General features: G+C 45.9%; 1 protein-coding gene across 1 annotated transcript in view; it reads left to right on the top strand.

The window, feature by feature from the left end:
• The first annotated feature begins 564 nt into the window (after nt 1-564).
• Nucleotides 565-18885, top strand: part of POLR2B (RNA polymerase II subunit B) — a 43349-nt gene continuing 25028 nt past the window's right edge. The window contains exons 1-7 of the mRNA XM_062198787.1: nt 565-700; nt 5430-5502; nt 10542-10692; nt 13016-13128; nt 13238-13457; nt 13778-13936; nt 18484-18648. Coding sequence (XP_062054771.1) covers nt 682-700; nt 5430-5502; nt 10542-10692; nt 13016-13128; nt 13238-13457; nt 13778-13936; nt 18484-18648 — 900 coding nt within the window. The 5' untranslated portion in view covers nt 565-681. The remainder of the gene's footprint in view (nt 701-5429; nt 5503-10541; nt 10693-13015; nt 13129-13237; nt 13458-13777; nt 13937-18483; nt 18649-18885) is intronic.

The raw sequence follows: 18885 nt of genomic DNA, 5'->3' as shown, positions 1-18885 counted from the left end.
GCTGTTGCACTTCCAACCCGCCTCTCTGCTGTGGCCTGGGAAAGGCAGCAGAGGCTGGCCCAAGTCCTTGGGGCCCCTGCACCCACGTCGGGGGCCGGGAGGAAGCTCCTGGCTTCAGCTCCGCGGTTGTTGCGGCCATCTGGGGGAGTGAACTAGCGGATGGAGGACCTCTCTCTGCCTCTCAAATAAATAAATAAATACATCTTTCTTCAAGCTTTCTCAAGGCGCTACGGCCAGCACACGTCGCACTTAATCCCCATTATTAGTTTTGTGGCTTCCTGGTCTTTGGAGTGCGAACAATACAGCCTTAAACCTGCGAGCTCACGCCACGGCCAGAAACTCTAACAAAGTCACTTGGATTTTTTTCAGGCGGCATTTGCTCAACGTGAAGCAGCTGTAGAGGTGCCCCTCCGCCTCGGACCCTGGGCCGTGCGGCCGCGGCCCCACTCAGCCGCGCCTGAGCGACCCCGAGCCCAGCCCGCCCTACGCTTCAACTCGCGCAGGCGCAGATCCCGCCTCGGCGACGGTGGGGCGGGCCTTCGGGGACGCAGAGAATTGTGGGAACACCGGAACCGGAAGTTGCTTCGCCTCCGGCTGCGTCCGTGCGGCGGCTGCTGCGCTGGTTTCTGCCTCAGTGTTTTTTCTCTTTGAGGGTTGGGATCTCCTGAGCCGTTTGCCAACATGTACGACGCGGACGAGGGTAGGTGGCCACGCAACGCAGACTCCGCGGCGGGGAAATGGGGGAGCTGGACGGCTTTGCGTCCGCCGCCCGGAGCCCCCCGCGGTGTCCCCCCGCCGGCCCCGGGCCGCGGTCCGAGCTGGGCGTGCGGGGGTGCGCGCGTGCGGGCCCCCGGCCGGCTGTGTTCGGCCCGTGTTGGAGTGGCGTGCGGAACCGTAGGCAGATGGCGTTGTTCTGGCTCGGGAGCGATCCGACGGGCCTCGGGTCCCCGGGCGGCCGGCGGACGGAGTGGCGCTGGCCATCCGTCATGTTGTGTGTTAGGCCTGGGCGCACGGCGGGAGGGGGCGGCGGCCGCGGGTGGCCCTCCGTGCCGTCCTAAGCTTCGGGGAATTGTCTCCTTGGAACTGACTGCTCCCCAGAGGGACGCGCGGCTGTGAGATGTGTGTGCCTCCGCGGCTTCGTGTTCCGGCTCTCAGGCCCGCAGCCACCCTGGCATCCCACCCGCTCCCTCCGCCGCCTCTCGGAGGAAGCGGACGCGCAGGCTTAGCGTTTCAGTGCCGGGGCTCACCGGACCCACCAGCTGTGCGCTTGGAACCGCTCCCACGCAGGTCTCTGCTGGGACGGATTCTTCGCTCCAGGGTTTCTTTACGTACGTGTGAGTGAACGCAAATGGGCTTCTGTCGTTCCCCGATTTTCAGACAAAAAGTAGCATTCGTGCTTTCCTGTATTTCTATTTTTTACATAATATTATGTAGTGGGTTTCCCTGTCAGTGTGTGGAGCCACCTTCACTGCTCGCTTGTTCAGATGTAGTGCAACTCAGCCGGTCTCTTAGGGATGGGGGTTTGCGTTATTCTCGTCTTTTCCTGGGAGGGCAGTGGAGGACGGCCCAGTGCCTGGGCTCCTGCGTCCGCGTGGGAGACCTGTGAGAGGCTCCTGGCTCCGGACCTGCCCAGCTCCGGCTGCTGCAGCCATTTGGGGAGTGAACCAGCGGATAGAGGCCCTTCCTCTTTCTGGAACTGCCTTTCAAATAAATAAAAATTATTAAAATTGCTAAATAGAGAATTGTCAGGTCAAACGATATATTCATTTAACATTTTGCAGGATGGTGCCAAGTGACCACTGTGCTATTAACTGTACGAATTTACATTCTCATTAGCAGCGTATAAAGTCGTCCCGTGTGGAAGAGAAGAGTGAACAAGCTGCTTCCAGTGGCGCGTGTTCCATTGCTGCCTGTTCTGAAGTCTGTTAGCTACACCCTCATCAGTTTCGGCTGCTCCTTTCAGATTGCTTGTTGCCATGTGAAGGTGTCAGATCTCTCTTGACACCTGCAAAAAAGTTAAACTCTGCTCAATTCTTTCCTGGGAATATTTGACCTACGTCCTTCCATGGACGACCGGAGTTCTCAGAAGAGTTTCTGGCCTCTCAGGTTTTCAGCACGTTCTAATCTGATCTCAGTGCTGCTTCATTAAGATGCCCTTCCCAGTTGATAAAACCAGTAACACTGTGTAAGCCTTGGGCAGGTCCTGTGGTATTTAGCATCATGGGTGACTTCCTTTTGGCAACCCATCTCCTCAGCCTTAGCACTGTCACTTGATTCTTACACTGATCGGACTTTGTCCCTTCTCATTCATTTCTGCTGTTCGCATTTTCCGTGGCTTCAGTAACTGTCTATATGTGGATGACGTCTCAATACGTATGCACACATTTCCAGCTCAGATGTCCTGCGTATCTATCTGAAGTGTCTCTGGGCTTCTGTAAATTGTCACTGCCCAGGCTGAGCTCACCATGTTTTTTATGTACTCCCCGCTCCCCTCATCACCCCCACTTCCAAAGCCACTGGCTTCTGGGTTGTCTGTCTTAGAGCATGGTACCACCCTTCTCTTTTGTGGGAACCAGAAACCTGGGCGTTGTGTATTTTTATTTAAAAGTATTTTGATTAACTTGTAATATTTGTACATTGTATGCAGTGTCAAGCAGTGTTTCAACACATATATGTAGTGTAAACTGATAAAGTCAAGCAGTTAGCATTTCCATGTCCTTATGCTTAGAACCTATCAGATCCTCTCTCCTGTTTATTTATTTATTTATTTTTATTTTTTTTAATCCTTTTTTAAGAGACAGAGTGGGGAGGGAAGAGGTGGGGGAAGGAGAGACAGCGACAGGCTTTCTACATGGGTGACATTAACCCAGTCACGTGAGCCATCACTGCTGCCTTCCAGGGTGCATTAGGAAGCTGGAGTCGGGTCAGGCCAGGGACTGAGCCCAGGTACTCTGATGTAGGATGCAGGTGGTTTAACCAGCATCTTACCCCAGGCCAAACACCTGCCCCTCTTTGAGTTCTTTATGTAGTATACAATATATAATTTTTAAAAAAGATTTATTTATTTACTTGAAAAAGTTACACAGAGAGAGAAGGAGAGGCAGAGAGAGAGGTCTTCCATCCGCTGGTTCACTCCCCAGATGGCTGCAATGGCTGGAGCTGTGCCGACCCAAAGACAGGAGCCAGGAGCTTCTTCTGGGTCTTCCAGGCAGGTGCAGGGGCTCAAGGACTTGGGCCATCTTCTACTGCTTTCCCAGGCCATGGCAGAGAGGTGGATCGGAAGTGGAGCAGCCGGGTCTCGAACCAGCGCCCATATAGGATGCCGACCCTGCAGGCAGTAGCTTTCCCTGCTACGGCACAGCGCCAGTCCCTGATCTGTTTTTTTGAGTGGTAGTCATGCTCTGAGCTGCAGAACATGAGAACCTGCTACTCTTAGCTGTGTTTTGGTGCCCCTCATCCAACCTCCCCTTACCTCTCTCACCCTACCCTTCCCAGCCTCCAGTCATCATGGGCATCATTCTTGATTCCTCTCTTGCCCCATACCTAATCATTCATTCTGCCCTGTTGGTTCTGTTTCCTAAATAAGTCAGATCTGGTCACCATTCTGTGTCCCCTCGCTGCACGTCACCACCATCTCCAAGATTACTCCTAACTTGTGTGTGTGGTTTTTTTTTTTTTTTCAATTTTTTTGTCCCTGTTGTCTACACTGTCTTTGTTCATGCTGGCCATAATGATTTTTCAGAAATGGAAATCTGATCTAGCCACATGCCTGCTAGAATCTTAGAATGCTTCCTCAAAGTTCTTTTGGTAAAGACCAAACTCTTGCCCCACCTCCAGTTTCACACCCTGTGCTTCAGCCACATTGGCTATCTTTCATTCTTTGAATAGGACAGTGTATTCATCATGATGTCTTTTGCACAAATTCCTTTTTCTGTTTGGTTACTACTTTCTCTACTCTTGCTAGCCTTACCTTCTTTTCCTGGTTGACTCCTGTTCACATAATATGAGGTCTCTGCCCAGCTCAGCTTTTAGGCCCAGTGTTGGCCCTTGTGGTCATCTGGGGAGTGAAGATCTGTCTCTGTGTCTTCTCTCTCTGTAACTCTTTCAAATAAATAAATCTTTTAAAAATTACTATATTTATGGATGCTGTGGATTGGGAATTTGGACAGGGCCTGGTATGCATGACTTGTCACCTCAGTGTGTATGGTCTGGGGAGGGTGAAGGCTGGGAACTGGAGGATGTGGAGTGTTTATTCACATGTTCGGCACCTAGCCTGGGAGGACTCGAGGCCTGGGTTGCTGATTAGAGCATCTGTAACATCTGTAAGTATCCAGTCCTTAGGGTTTGGGCTTTCTCACAGAATTGCAGCCTGAGAGTGGTAGTAGGACTTTGTATTGGCAGCTCAGGGTTCCAGAAACAAGTGTTGCAGCAAACAGGGTAGAAGCTGTATTGCTTTTTCTTTTCTTTTTGTTTTAAGATTTATTTATTTTTACTTGAGAGAGTTACACAGAGAGAGGAGAGGCAGAGAGAGACAGAGGTCTTCCATCCGCTGGTTCATTCCCCAGTTGGCTGCAATGGCCGGAGCTGGGCTGATCTGAAGCCAGGAGCTTCTTCTGGGTCTCCCATGTGGATACAGGGGCCCAAGCACTCTGGCCATCTTCTACTGCTATCCCAGGCCATAGCAGAGAGCTGGATTGGAAGTGGAGCAGCTGGGACTAGGACCGGCGCGCATATGGGATGCCGGCGCTTCAGGCCAGGGCATTAACCCGCTGCACCACAGCGCTGGCCCCTGTATTGCTTTTTCTGATCTAGCTTCTGAAGTCATGCATTGTCCCTTCTGTTAGTCACAGGAGAGTAAAAGGTCCACCCAGATTCAAGGGGTGGATGCACAGACCACTCTGTTGTGATAGTGGGCGTGTCAAGATCACTTTGTAGATGAGCATGTGGGATGGCAGATAAGGATGAGCCCCGCGGTCATGTCTGTCTGTGTAACGATATGTTGCTATAACAGACCACTGTTTGAGGGTTTTGACCCGATGTTGGAAGCCTTTTCTGCCTCTACCCCATTACCCTGATGGTCTGACTCCAGTCCCCAAGGAGCTTGTTGATTGGAGGATTAAGAGCTTGCTGCTAGTTATCATCTTGATTAGCTATAAATGAAAACTTTGTGGACTTTCTCGAGAAAATGGAAAACTTACAGAGCCACACAATTTGCACCGAACCTTTACAATAAAACCTCTTTGTATGTTGGAAAAAAATACCTATGTGATACAGGCATGTTATTAATTCACTGAAATTTGAGAAAAGAGGGGTAAGAGCATTGCTTTTTATTCGCTAGGGAGTAGATTTGTTTCTGCTGTCAGCCACAGGAGTGGGCTGTTACGAGGGGAAGCTTACTGTGCTTGACGTCACTGTTTCTGTTTCTGCAGATATGCAGTATGATGAGGATGATGATGAGATCACTCCGGACTTGTGGCAGGAGGCCTGCTGGATTGTCATCAGGTAACCTTTGAGACCCAAGGCACTGCAGCCGATTAGGGGATGTCCTGCTTGTTCTGATCTTGATAAGTAGAAATTCCACATGAATATGCTGCATAAATCCTTTTTTTTAAGTTTTTTTTTTTTTTTTAATTGAAAGAGTGTTGGAGAGAGAGAAAGAGAGACAGCGAGAGAGAGAAAGAGAGAGGGAGATACCTTTCATCTGCTTGTTTACTTCCCAAATGCCTGCGATAGCAGGTGATGGGCCAGGCTGAAACTAGGAGCCAGGAACTCCATCTGGGTCTCTCATGTGGGTAGCAGCAGTGGCTGGAGCTGAGCTGATCTGAAGCCAAGATCCAGGTTTCCCATGTGGGTGCAGGGGCCCAAGAACCTGGGCCATCTTCCACTGCTTTCCCAGGCCATTAGCAGAGAGCTGGATAGGAAGAGGAACAGCCAGGACTAGAACTGACACCCATATGGGATGCCAGCACTGCAGGCAGATTAACCGACTGTGCCACAGTGCCAACCCCATGTAGGCACCAGTTTGTGTTCTGGCTGCTAGACTTCCTATCTGGCATTCCTGTTAATGGCCTGAGAAATGCAGCAGAAGATGGCTGGAGTGCCTGGGCCCCTGCTGCCCACGTGGGAGACCTGGATGAAGTTCATGGTCCTGGCTTTGGCCTGGCCCATCCTTGGCATTGCAGCCATTTTGGGGGTGAAGCGGCAGATAGCAGATCTCTCTTTCCCTCTGCCACTCTCTGTCCTTGTCTGTCTCTTTCCTTCTCTCTGTGTAACTCTGACTTTGAAATAAATAAATTAATCTTTAAAAAACACATGCTTTTGACCTTCTGCCACTTGTGTCTGGAGTATAATTGAATGCCTTTTTTTTTTTTTTTTTTAAAGATTTATTTATTTTTTTTGAAAGAGTTACATAGAGATCAACTGATCTTACATCTGCCGGTTCACTCCCCAGATGGCTGTAACAGCCAGTGCTGGGCCAGGCTGAAGCCAGGAGCCAGGAGCTTCTTCCAGATTTCCCTTGTGGATACAGGGACCCAAGCACCTGGGCCATCTTCTGCTGTTTCCCAAGCCATGAATAGGGAGCTGGAATGGAAGTGGAGCAGCCAGAACATGAACCGGCACCCATATGACATGCTGTTGTTGCAGGTGGCGACTTCACCTGCTGTACCACAACACTGCCCCCACTCCCCTTTTAAAGATTTATGTATTTATTTGAAAGGCAGAATTAGACAAAAAGAGATCCTCTACCTGCTGGTTCACTTTGCAAATGCCTGCAACAGCCAGGAGCTGGGCCTTGCTGTAGCCCTGAGCCAGGAACTCCATCTGGGTGTCCCTGACGTGGTTGGTAGGGGCCCAGGTTATTGGGCCATCCTCTGCTGCTTTCCCAGGCACATTAGCAGGGAGCTGGATCAGAAATGGAGCAGCTGGGGCCGGCGCCGTGGCTTAACAGGCTAATCCTCCGCCTTGCGGCGCTGGCACACCGGGTTCTAGTCCTGGTTGGGGCGCTGGATTCTATCCCAGTTGCCCCTCTTCCAGGCCAGCTCTCTGCTATGGCCTGGGAAGGCAGTGGAGGATGGCCCAAGTGCTTGGGCCCTGCACCCGCATGGGAGACCAGGAGAAGCATCTGCCTCCTGGTTTCGGATCAGTGCGATGCGCCGGCCGCAGCGGCCATTGGAGGGTGAACCAACGGCAAAAAGGAAGACCTTTCTGTTTCTCTCTCTCTCTCACTATCCACTCTGCCTGTCAAAAAAAAAAGAAATGGAGCAGCTGGGATTTAGACTGACAGTTTTCTGCTGGCATCGCAGGCAGTGACTTAACCTACTATGCTACAATACTGGTCCTAAATGATTTTTTTTTTTTTTTCTCAGTGTATTTGAAAGAGCTACAGAGAGAGGGAGAGACAGGAATCTTCCATCTACTCCCCAAATGGCCACAATGCTTGGGGCTCATCCAGGCTGAAGCCAGGAGCTTCATCCAGTATCCCATGCAAGTGCCGGTGCCCAGGTACTTGGGCCATCTTCCTTTGCTTTCTAGACACATCAGTAGGGAGCTGGATTGAAAGTGGAACAGAATAGCTGGGACTCAGACCGCTGCCCATGTGGGATGCTGGCATTGCAGCTGTTCTACAATGCTGGTTGCCCAAATGATCTTTTTTTTTTTTTTTTTTTTGACAGGCAGAGTTAGACATTGAGAGAGACAGAGAGAAAGGTCTTCCTTTTTCCGTTGGTTCACCCCCTCAAATGGTTGCTACGGCCGGTGCGCTGCGCCGATCCGAAGCCAGGAGCCAGGTGCTTCTCCTGGTCTCCCATGCAGGTGCAGGGCCCAAGCACGATCCTCCACTGCCTTCCTGGGCCACAGCAGAGAGCTGGACTGGAAGAGGAGCAACTGGGACAGAATCCGGCGCCCTGACCAGAACTAGAACCCAGGGTGCCGGTGCTGCAGGCGGAGGATTAGCCTAGTGAGCCGTGGCACTGGCCCCCAAATGATCTTTTTTTAAAATTATTTTATTTGAAAGATTGACATGCGCACACACATATATATACAGAGATACAGAGACAGAGAGATCTTCCGTCCACTGATTTATTCCTTAAATCCTTGCAATAGCTAGGGCTGGGCCATGCCAAAGCAAGGAGCCTGGAACTCCATTCCAAGTCTCCCACATGAGTAGCAAGGACCCAGGTACTTGAGCCATCATCTGCTGCCTCTCAGGGTGTGCGCTAGCAGGAAGCTGAATCAGAAGTGGAAGAGCTAAATTGAAACCGGGTGCGCCAATATGGGACACAGGCATCCTAAGCAGTGACTTAACTGCTGTGCTGAATGTCCGTCCCTGTATCAAGTAATCTTTACATAGCAGTGTGAATGTGCTATTACTTAGTATCACAAGTAACTGAGGTAAGAGGATTCCTGGTTTCGGCACTGTGGCATAATGGACTAAACCGCTGTCTGTAGTGCTGGCATTCCATGTTAGGCTCCAGTTTGAGTCCTGGCTGCTGTACTTCTGATCCAGCTCCCTGCTAGTGTGCCTGGGAAAGCAGCAGAGGATGGCCCAAGTGTATGGGACGCTGCACCCACATAGGAGATCCTGAGGAAGCTCCTGGCTCCTGACTTTAGATCGGCACAGCTCCGGCCACTGCAGCCATTTGGGGAGTGAACCAGCAGATGGAAGGTGGATCTCTCTGTCTCCTTCTCTGTATTTCTAACAAATAAATCTTTTTTTAAAAAGTACGATGATTTCTGGTGAAATAAGCCTAATAGTAGCTATCATAAATGTAAAATAGTTATGTAGCTTAGATGTTTACAGATAGTATTCTATTGCAGCACTGTTTCATAGCAGAAAGTAGCTGTGGTTCAGCTTCTTGGGGTAATGAAACTTATATATAAGTTTTGTGAAGATTTTTCATCTTAAGTTGTGTGTAAAAAACTTTTGCTGCTTATTTTACAGGCAGTGCCTTTCATGCATTTATGTATCAATTCCTGACTCAAATGATCATGAAAATTTTATTTCTTGTTCCACAATCCCTTCTGAAAGAAATTGCCACAGCCATTCTTGAGGCTTTATCTTACATAAGGATGGATATGTGCTGTGTTCTTTACCATAGGACCTAACCTCTAATGGTGGTGGCCATATTTGACTGGATCAGAGTGGGCCCTGGCCCACAGCCAGACAATTTGTAGGCCTACTGGTGACCTATGAGGTGACCTGATGATGCCAAAAATTGACTGTTGATTAGCTGGGCTATGTAAATTGTCCCAGAATGTTGATGTGTGTGGAGGGGAAGGGTGTCAACGGTTAATAGGGAAAGGGAAGTAGAAGCTAAGAAAGTCCCCTAGGTACAAGATGGCAGGGGTCACAGTCTAGAGGAGTTGAGACATGGAGATGTGGTGATGAGGCAGTTCCTACTGCTAAGGGGTGATGAGATATTCCCGTCCTTAGGGTTGCGCTAGAGCTCACAGCTCTTCGAGCCCTGTGATGGCCAACCGTGCAACTGTTCTGGGCGGTAGTGGGGAGTGATCTGTTGAGAATCTTCTTGTGCTTCAATCTGTTTGTGTCTTTATTATATTATCTCCTTGCTCATTCCTCACCTAAACAACTGACCATGTCTTGTAAGCAGTAATGTCTACTCTTGGATGATCCATCCTTCTCTTAAGATGTGGCTTCTGTTGTATCTGCACTACTAGCTCTGATGTCTTTCCTGTGCTCCACTTTTATCACCAGTCATTTGAAGTGATAGACAATCTCATCTCACCTTCAACATATTCAAAATAAAGCTAAACTTAAAATTAACACACTCTCTCTTTTTTTTAAAGGTTTATTTATTTGAAAAGAGTTATGTATGTTTATTTGAAAGAGTTACAGAGAGAGAGAGAGAGAGAGATCTTCCATCCACTGGCTCATTTCCCAGATGGCTGCAGCAGCCAGAGTTGGGCCAGGCTGAAGCCAGGAGCTTTATCCAGGTCTCCAGTGTAGGTGGCTGGGGCCCAAGCAGTTGGGCTATCTGTTGTTGCTTTCCCAGGCCATAACCATGGAGATGGATTGAAAGTGGAACAGCTGGGACACGGGCTGGTACCCATATAGGATGCTGGTGTTGCAGGTGGTGGCGTAACATGCTAACGCCATAATGCTAGCTCCAATAATGTTCTGCATTTTCTGTTTTAGTAATTGATATCACCATTTCATTCAGACTAAAGTTCTTGTTATCTTTAGCTATCCATTTTCTTTAGATGTCTCCTGACATTTTTTCAGAAAACGTTTCGAAGAGGTTGAAGAGGTTGAATGAAATTTGTCTATAAAGGATATTTGTAAACCAGGGCTTCCTTTTTACATGGTGCTTTAATTATTTTGCCTATAAGTTTTTTTTTTAAACAATAAGTTCTACATAGGAAATATCCGCGACATTATACCATTTTAAGTTATCTCATAGTTTCTTGTGTAATCATTGGTATATAGTGTTGGTTTCTTGAGTATTTTTTGAGTTATAATAAAAGTGGAGAGGGGGAGCTAGAGAAGAGTGGCAACTGATTATAAACTCTTATTTTCCTAGTTCCTATTTTGATGAGAAAGGTCTGGTCAGACAGCAACTGGATTCTTTTGATGAGTTCATTCAGATGTCTGTTCAAAGAATTGTGGAAGACGCTCCCCCCATAGATCTGCAAGCAGAAGCCCAGCATGCCAGCGGAGAAGTTGAAGAACCGGTAAGATGGTTTCTAATAGCATTACACAGGTAAAAGGAAGACTGGTTTCAAATTTCAGTTCCCTTACCTGGTTTAAAGCCTAAAACAAAGTCAGGAGGAGCATTTAGCAGTGCGCTTACAACATCTTCAGTATCACCTTCTGATTTATTCTTAATAGTGGAGAGATGCATTTTTGCAAGAAATCCAGAACTGAAATGCCAAATAAGATTGGGAAGAGGGGATGCAGAAATATGAAAAACCAGCAGAAGCAAGCCAAAATAGTCATGGCTTTTCAGATAACTTTTGTCTTTCACAGTATAAGAATTGTAAAAGAACAAGTGTTTGACTTTTCCCTCAAATTTTATTTATTGCATTAAGTACCTTATCAAAACCATATGGATTTCTCTTTAAATCAAATCTCAGAGGAGACCCAAACATATCAATTATTTATTTTTTCAGTTCCTTTTAGTTTTTGTTCATATTTGTACTTTTTAGCATTGTTAAATCATAGCTAAAGTATCATCTTATAATTTAGTGCTTGTAAAGAAATAAGTGGCCCAAAATAATGACTGCTTTGTTTTAGAGAAGTGGAGGAGGAGCTGTGGGAGTGTGCTGGGCTCTGAGAAACAGGGAAAAGTGAAAAACAGTGTGAGGTAGGGGAAGCCCCAGGAATAAAAGCTGTTGGTGGGGGTGGGGCGGGGGTGGGGGGAGGTCATTATTGCTGGCCAGGCAGTCCCTGCGCTCTCCAGCTTACCTCCTCAAGCTGGTCTGTTCTCATTTAGCTGCAGAGGCTGCACACACATTCTGCTGTTATTTGGTTCTTCTGATGCTGTGCTGGAAAAAGGGACATAAAGTTTCGTTTTTTTGTCCTTGGGTTGTTTTCTCTTCATGGTCTTTGGTATAGTGAGAGTTAACACTGTGACAGGCAATTCAAAGTGATAGTAAGTTCTACTGAAGGTTGTTGGAGTGCAGGGGAGAAGATGGGAGAAGACCCTTTAGAAAAAATGCTAAGGAATTTCAGCAAGAAAGTACTTGGTTATTTAGCTTACAGTTGAGATGGGGACCGCCATAAACAGTATGTGATTTCATGCTATCTGTGTTTGATAGGTGGTAGTAGGAGATTAGAAGGGACCAAGGCTTTGGGTATCATTGGATTCATGAGGAATTGTTGAAAAGTTGTCAAAGAACATGTAAGAAGTGTTATTTTAGAAAGGTGTTTACTCGGAATGGAAAGTGGCTGGAATCAAGTGAAACCTTGCAATAGCTTAAGTTTTAGATGTGTCTTGGACAGTGTGAGAGTGGTAATGAGGGCGAGTTGGCTTTCCTTTGGTTCATTGTCATACTCTTCTTCTCTGCCCTTTGCCCACTCCAGCTCTGGAGACTTGGGTGTCAGCAGCGTTCCCACGGGAGAGTCTGCTCGGTTCCAAGGTCTCCTTCTCTGAGATTTGATTTAGAGATGTATTGGTGTCCAGTCACCTCTGCAAAGTTGTGCTCATGGATCTTGCTTCGTTAGGCAGTAGGTAGATTTTTAACTGAAAATCTTTTTGTGTTTTGGCTTTGATCATCAGGTTTGGAAGTTCTGTCTTTTATTTAGAATGATTAGTGTTTTTTGTGGATTTAATTGAGAGTTAGATTTACTTTTTCTAACATTCTATGTATTTCTAATTATCTAAATTTGTTATTTTTTTTTCTTCTCTGGTCACTTTGCATTTTCAAAAACTTACTTATTTGAAAGCCAGAGACAGAGACATCTGGTCTCTATCTGGTTCAAGCCTCAAATTTCTCTGGCTGGGCTGGACAGAAGCCAGGAGCTGAGAACTCATTCCTGGTCTCCTGCATGGGTGGCAGGGACCCACATACTTGAGCCATCACCTGCTGCCTCCCAGGGTGTGCGTTAGCAGGAAGCTGGAATAGGAAGCAGAATTAAACTTGAGCCTAAGGACTCAGCTATAGGATGTGTTTCTCAAGTGGCATCTTAGCCACTGGGCTAAACTCTCACCTCAACTTTATACTTTTGACCCTAACTAAGGAGAGGGCACATGAAACTATATAGAACATTAATATAATTCCATTTTAACTGTTTGTATAAACTCAGAACACACAATGTGTGCAGTCTTTCCTTAGTTACGGTATGTTAAGTCTGTCTGTCGTCTGGCTTCAGAAAACTTAAGAAAGTTGTCAGTTCTGCAGTGTGCATGTTGACTTTGGAGAATCTCCATTATCAGTAAAATGTATTAAATCTGACAGTTGTTTTGATCTAAAATGTTGATGTCAACGGAAATGGAATCTTTAAAACTTATGTGCAAGATTATTTATACTTTTCATGTTTTTTGTTTAATTTCAGCCAAGATACTTGCTGAAGTTTGAGCAGATTTACCTCTCCAAGCCTACGCATTGGGAAAGAGATGGTGCTCCTTCTCCAATGATGCCCAATGAAGCGAGGTTAAGAAATCTCACGTAAGAACGGGTTTCTGTTCAGCTGCTGACACTGAAGTAGACTCCAGAAAATGGATTTTAGTCAGTTGAAGATTTATGTTTTAGCTGTGATCTACTCTTACTTTTAAAGGTATTCTGCTCCACTTTATGTTGATATAACCAAAACAGTCATCAAGGAAGGCGAGGAACAACTTCAGACTCAGCATCAGAAAACTTTTATAGGAAAAATTCCAATTATGTTGCGTTCAACTTACTGCCTGTTGAATGGCTTGACAGATCGTGATCTTTGTGAATTAAATGAATGCCCTTTGGATCCTGGTGGCTACTTCATTATTAATGGATCAGAAAAGGTAGGGTAGCATTTTAAAATATTACAAAACAATAGCTAAAATTCAGATTACTAAAGTTGAAATTAAAAAGTAAACTGGAAGTAGCAGATGAATTATGTAGTGTGACATAAACCTGTGTAAACCAAAGCTTTATTTAGTTATACTGGAAATTTGGTCAACTTCTGTTTCTCCTTGCAGCATTTGTGCAAGGCAGGGTTTGTAATGTTCAGTACTGAGTGTTCTGGTGAGCCTGCATGATTAGATTACATTAAGGTGCAGATTTCACTTCAGTGACCTTTCTTTGAGTTTTGTTACTGTAACTTTTCTTTTTGTCTATCTAGGTTTTGATTGCTCAAGAGAAAATGGCAACAAACACAGTGTATGTGTTTGCCAAAAAAGACTCTAAATATGCCTACACAGGGGAGTGTAGGTCGTGTTTGGAAAATTCTTCTCGACCCACCAGCACTATATGGGTGAGCATGCTGGCAAGAGGAGGACAGGTATGGAATGGGATGTGACGTCGTTTGGCTTTTCTCCTTTGTGCTTTGTTCTGTAAGTTACAATACTGCATTCTTAGTGCAAAGTAGCTCTTCTGGAGCATATTACGTGTGTTAGATGTCAGGCATTGTGTTTACGTGTTGCTGTGTGACAGATGACTCCAGTGGCAGCAGTTACCACGTCTTCGTTTCTGTCAGGAGTCTGGGGCAGTCTCGTTGGGTGCTCTGAGTGTCTCACAGGGTTGGTGTCATCACAAAGCTCAATCCTATGATTGCCGGCAGGATTCACTTCCTCACTGAGAGTCTCAGGTCTTTGCTGGCTGTTGACTGGAAGCCTCTCTCAGTCCCTGGCCACATGGGCCTCTCCAATTAGCAGCTGACAACACAGCAGCCATCTTCAGAGAGGGAAACAGAGCGAGCCATAGAGGGAGAGTGTGAGAAGGTGGAACTCAGTCTATTCATAATTTGTTGCGTGGAAGTAATTTCTTACTGTTTTTGTCATATTTTTATTAAATGCAACTCAGTATAGCCAACCCATACTGAGGAGGGACTTACACAAGGACAGTAACAGTAGGAGGCAGAGATCATTATTATAAGCTTGTTGCCCATAGTAATGGAATCCAGTAATAGCTAGGATTTCTTGAATATTTGCTACATGCCAATCATGTTACTCAGATTAATTAATTTAATCTTTATAACTATCTTAGAAAGTAGTTGTAATTACCTTTATTTAATCTTATGTGTATATATATATATATATATACATATATATACACCTGTTTTGCTTTCTTAATTTTAATTTTCAAAAATTTTATTTGAAAGGCAGAGTGGAACAAGCACATACAAGGCAGGGATGGGGGGAGGTGGATAGATATATCTTTCATCTGCTGGTTCATTCCCCAAATGGCCACAACAGCCAAGCTGACGTCATGAGCCAGGAATTCCCTCTGGGTTTCCTATATGGGTGCAGGGGTCCACTTACTTGGGCCATCTTCTGCTGCTTTTCCAGGCACATTAGCATGAAGCCAGATTGGAAGTGGTGTAGCCAGGACTCAAACTGGCACTCTGACACAGGATGCCAGTGTCACAAGTGTTGGCTTAACCTGTCGTGCCATAACATTGGACCCTAATTGTGTGTGTGTGTGTATTTATTTATTTTTATTTGAAAGAGAGAGAGACTGACTTCTATCTGGTGTTTCACTCCCCAAGTGGCCACAACGGCTCTAGCTGGGCTGATCTGAAGCTTCTTTCAGGTCTCCCATGTGGGTCTAGGGACCCAAGGACTTGGGTCATCTTCCACTGCTTTGCAAGGCCATAGCAGAGAGCTGGATGGGAAGTGGAGCACCCTAGACTCTAACCAGCACCGCACAGCAGGTGGTGGCTTTACCTGCTGTGCCACAGTGTTGACCCCTAGAGTCTAATATTACTTACAAAACTTATGTAGATGAGCTACATAGAAATGTTGAATAGGTGTCTTATGGAATGAACATGTTTTTATTCATAAATGGGACTACATGTCTCTTGGCAATTGATATTTTCATATTTTATTTGTAAGATAAACATGGACTTCCTTTTACACATACAGTATTGCTGGGTATTGTGAGACGTCATTAACTCACACAGTCTTTTTTTTTAAAGGATGTATTTCTTTATTTAAAATTCAGAGTTACACAGAGTGAGGGAGAGGCAGAGAGAGAGAGAGAGAGAGAGAGAGTGAGAGCACTTTTATCTGCTGTTTCACTCCCTAGATGGCCACATTGGATAGGAGGAAGCTAGGAGCTTCTTCCAGGTTTCCCACTTGGGTGGCAGGGCCTAAACACTTGGGCCGTCTTCCACTGCTTTTCTCAAGCCATTAGCAGGGAGCTGGATCAGAAGCAGAGCAGCCAGGACATGAACCAGTGTCCATAGGAGATAGAGGCACAGCAGGCAACGGCTTTGCCACCATCATGATTAAGAAGAAAATGGCTTTATTGGGAATACAGGTTTTAGCTGTCAAACAAGAGTAACACAGTGCAGAGGTTAAATTCTATTATTTATAGTAGTTCTGTAAAGACTTGGAGGAGAATGAGATTACTAGAATGGTATGGCTTATGAAAACTTAATAAAAGAGGTGGACTTACATGTATTGTACAGGTTTTATGTAAGCAGAGAGAAATTTGAAGGACATTCTGGAGGAGGAGAATGGGATAAGTAGTGTGAATATGGAGAATCACCAGAAAACAGCTCTGATAGGACTGGGTGGAGTGTGTTGAATAGTGGATGGCAGGTAGGTGATCAGGGTGGATCTGGATTAGTGGTTCTTAACTAAAGGTTCACCTCAGTAACCTTACGACTGAAGTACAAAATTTTGACTCCCTTTTCACATTTGCTGACCAGTTAGTTGGTGGGAGTAGTGGTGATGGAGGAGGAGTAGGACCCAGGTACATGTATTTGGAAGTGGTTGGCAGGTGATTGTGTTGTGCATTGTCAAGAAGCATGGCCTGGATTGTGGAGGGTGATGAACACAGCTATGGATTAGGGGAGATTATAATCACAACTCTGGAGTAAACAAATCAGAGGCACAGAAAGAAAGATCATCTGAATTTGGTGAGTTCTTTTGTTTTTATTTTTAAGATTTGTTTATTTTTATTTGAAAGGCAGAGTGATAGAGAGCTCCCATTTGCTGGTTTACTCCCCAAATGACTGCAATAGTCAGATCTGGGCCAGGCTGAATCTGGGAGTCAGGAATTCCATCCTGGCCTCCCACATGGGTGGCAGGGGCCCACGTTGGGCCAACTTCTGCTGTCTTTCCAGGTGCATTAGCAGGAATACTGGATCTGAAACTGAGCAGCCAGGACTTGAACTGGCTCTCCAGTATGGGATGCTGGCATTGTAAGTGATGCTGGCCCCTGCTGTTAGGTTTGCCATGAGATTGAGTCTGTTAAGATGCCATGGTTTCTAACCTGAAGTTCTGGGAGGATGGTGATGAAAGAGAATTTCTAGGAATTGAATTTTGACAGAACATAGTTTTAGACAAGATGACTTGGGGTGGGAGGAGGTGTTGGTGTGTGATGGATGAAGGCATTGTTTTCCAGTGTTCTTGTTCTGGAGTAAGATCTGTGGTGAATCATATAGTAGACTGAATGGAATACTTGATATCTAAATAGAAATAACCAAATGGCAGTTGGAGATGTAGGGAAAGGATCAAGATGAAATTTTGAGTGTCACTTATTAGAAGTTACTATTGACCAAACCTGTGAGATGAGATAAATTATCTAAAGCAAGAAACTTAGAGTGGCAGGAGGAGGATGGTAGACGTCATCATTAGGGATTATGATTCTTTAAGGTTATGAAGCCAAGAAAGGATAAGAGAAATTGATGCTGACACAGAAGAAATAAGACTAAAACTGAGAAACTGAGTATGCCAGTATAGACCAGTAGACCAGTAACTAATTTTTTAAATTAGCTTTTTATTTTTAAATTTTATTTATTTGTTTGAGAGACTGGAGTTGGGGTGGCGGGGTAGGGTCAATTTCCCATCTGCTGATTCACTCTCAAATGCTCACGATGGTCAGGGCTGAATTAGACTGAAGCCAGGAGCCCTGGATCTCCTATGTGGCTGACAGAGACCCAAGTACTTGAATCATCATCACCTACCAGCTGCCTCCCAGAAAGCGATTTGCAGGAAGCTGGAATTGAGGGTGGAGCCAGAACTTGAACTCAGGCACTCTGATACGGGTTGTGGGTGTCCCAAGTGGCGTCTTAACTGCTTCATCAAACTCCTACCACATCATTTTTTTTTAAAGATTTATTTATTCATTTGGAAGGTAGAGTTAGAGGGAGAGACAAGAAAGGTCTTCTGTCTGCTGGTTCATGCAATGGCTGGAGCTGGGCCAATCTGAAGCTAGGGGCCAAGAGCTTCTTCTGGGTCTCTGACATGGGTGCAGGGACCCAAGCACTTGGGCCATCCTCCACTGCTTTTGCAGGCATATTGGCAGGAAGCTGGATCAGAAGTGGAGTAGTTGGAATTCAAACCATGTCCATATGGGATGCTGGTGCTGCAGGTGGCGACTTTACCCGCTGTACAACAGCACTAGCCCCTTACCATCCTTTCTTAAAAATTTATTTCTTTGAGAGATACAGATAGAATTCTCCCATCCTAGACCTCCTCTCTTCTTCATTCCCCAGGTGCCGGTGGCGGCCCAGTCTTTGCAAGGCCTAAGCCATAGGAAGTCATCAGTCTAGGTCTCCCATGTGGATAGTAGGGACCCAGGTATTTGAGCCATTACTGCTGCCTTCCAGGGCCTGCATTGGCAGAAAGCTGGACTCAGGAGATGTGGGTATTGAACTCTGACACGACCATGAGACACAGGTGCCTTGACTGCTAGGCCAATGACGTGTGCTGTTTTATGTGTGTAATTATGGAGGAAGGAATTGGGAACAAACTTGTATGCAGGTATCTGTTTAATTCTGAAGCATTCAAGTTAGCAATATATGAGGAGGTATCTTGGTGTTTTCATGTCACTGTGAGCTCCTATGTATTCATGTTCTCATTATATTTTCTTTTTCAGGGTGCAAAAAAGAGTGCTATTGGTCAGCGCATTGTGGCAACTCTCCCGTACATCAAGCAGGAAGTTCCCATCATCATCGTGTTCAGAGCATTGGGCTTTGTGTCTGACAGGGATATTTTAGAACATATTATTTATGACTTTGAAGATCCAGAGATGATGGAAATGGTAATGTGAGAGTATGTTCCTCATGTTTTATGAAGGAAATGGAATTACTGACTGCTGCTAACTTTACAACTTAGCTGAAAGCTGCTCTGAAGAGCAGTTTAACTGTCACGGATGTCATGGCATTTACTGTGTAGGGAAAGCTGGTGGCCATGCCTGGGCCTTGTGACAGTGCTGTGTAGAGTAGACGTGGAACATGGAGGCAGCCTGAGGTCAGGGACAGCAGTAGGAAGGAGAATT

Source organism: Lepus europaeus, chromosome 8 (genome assembly GCF_033115175.1).
Source record: "Lepus europaeus isolate LE1 chromosome 8, mLepTim1.pri, whole genome shotgun sequence".
NCBI classification, from domain to species: Eukaryota; Metazoa; Chordata; class Mammalia; order Lagomorpha; family Leporidae; genus Lepus; species Lepus europaeus.
The sequence above is the reverse complement of the archived record's forward strand: the minus strand, read 5'-3'. Positions and strand labels throughout refer to the sequence as shown.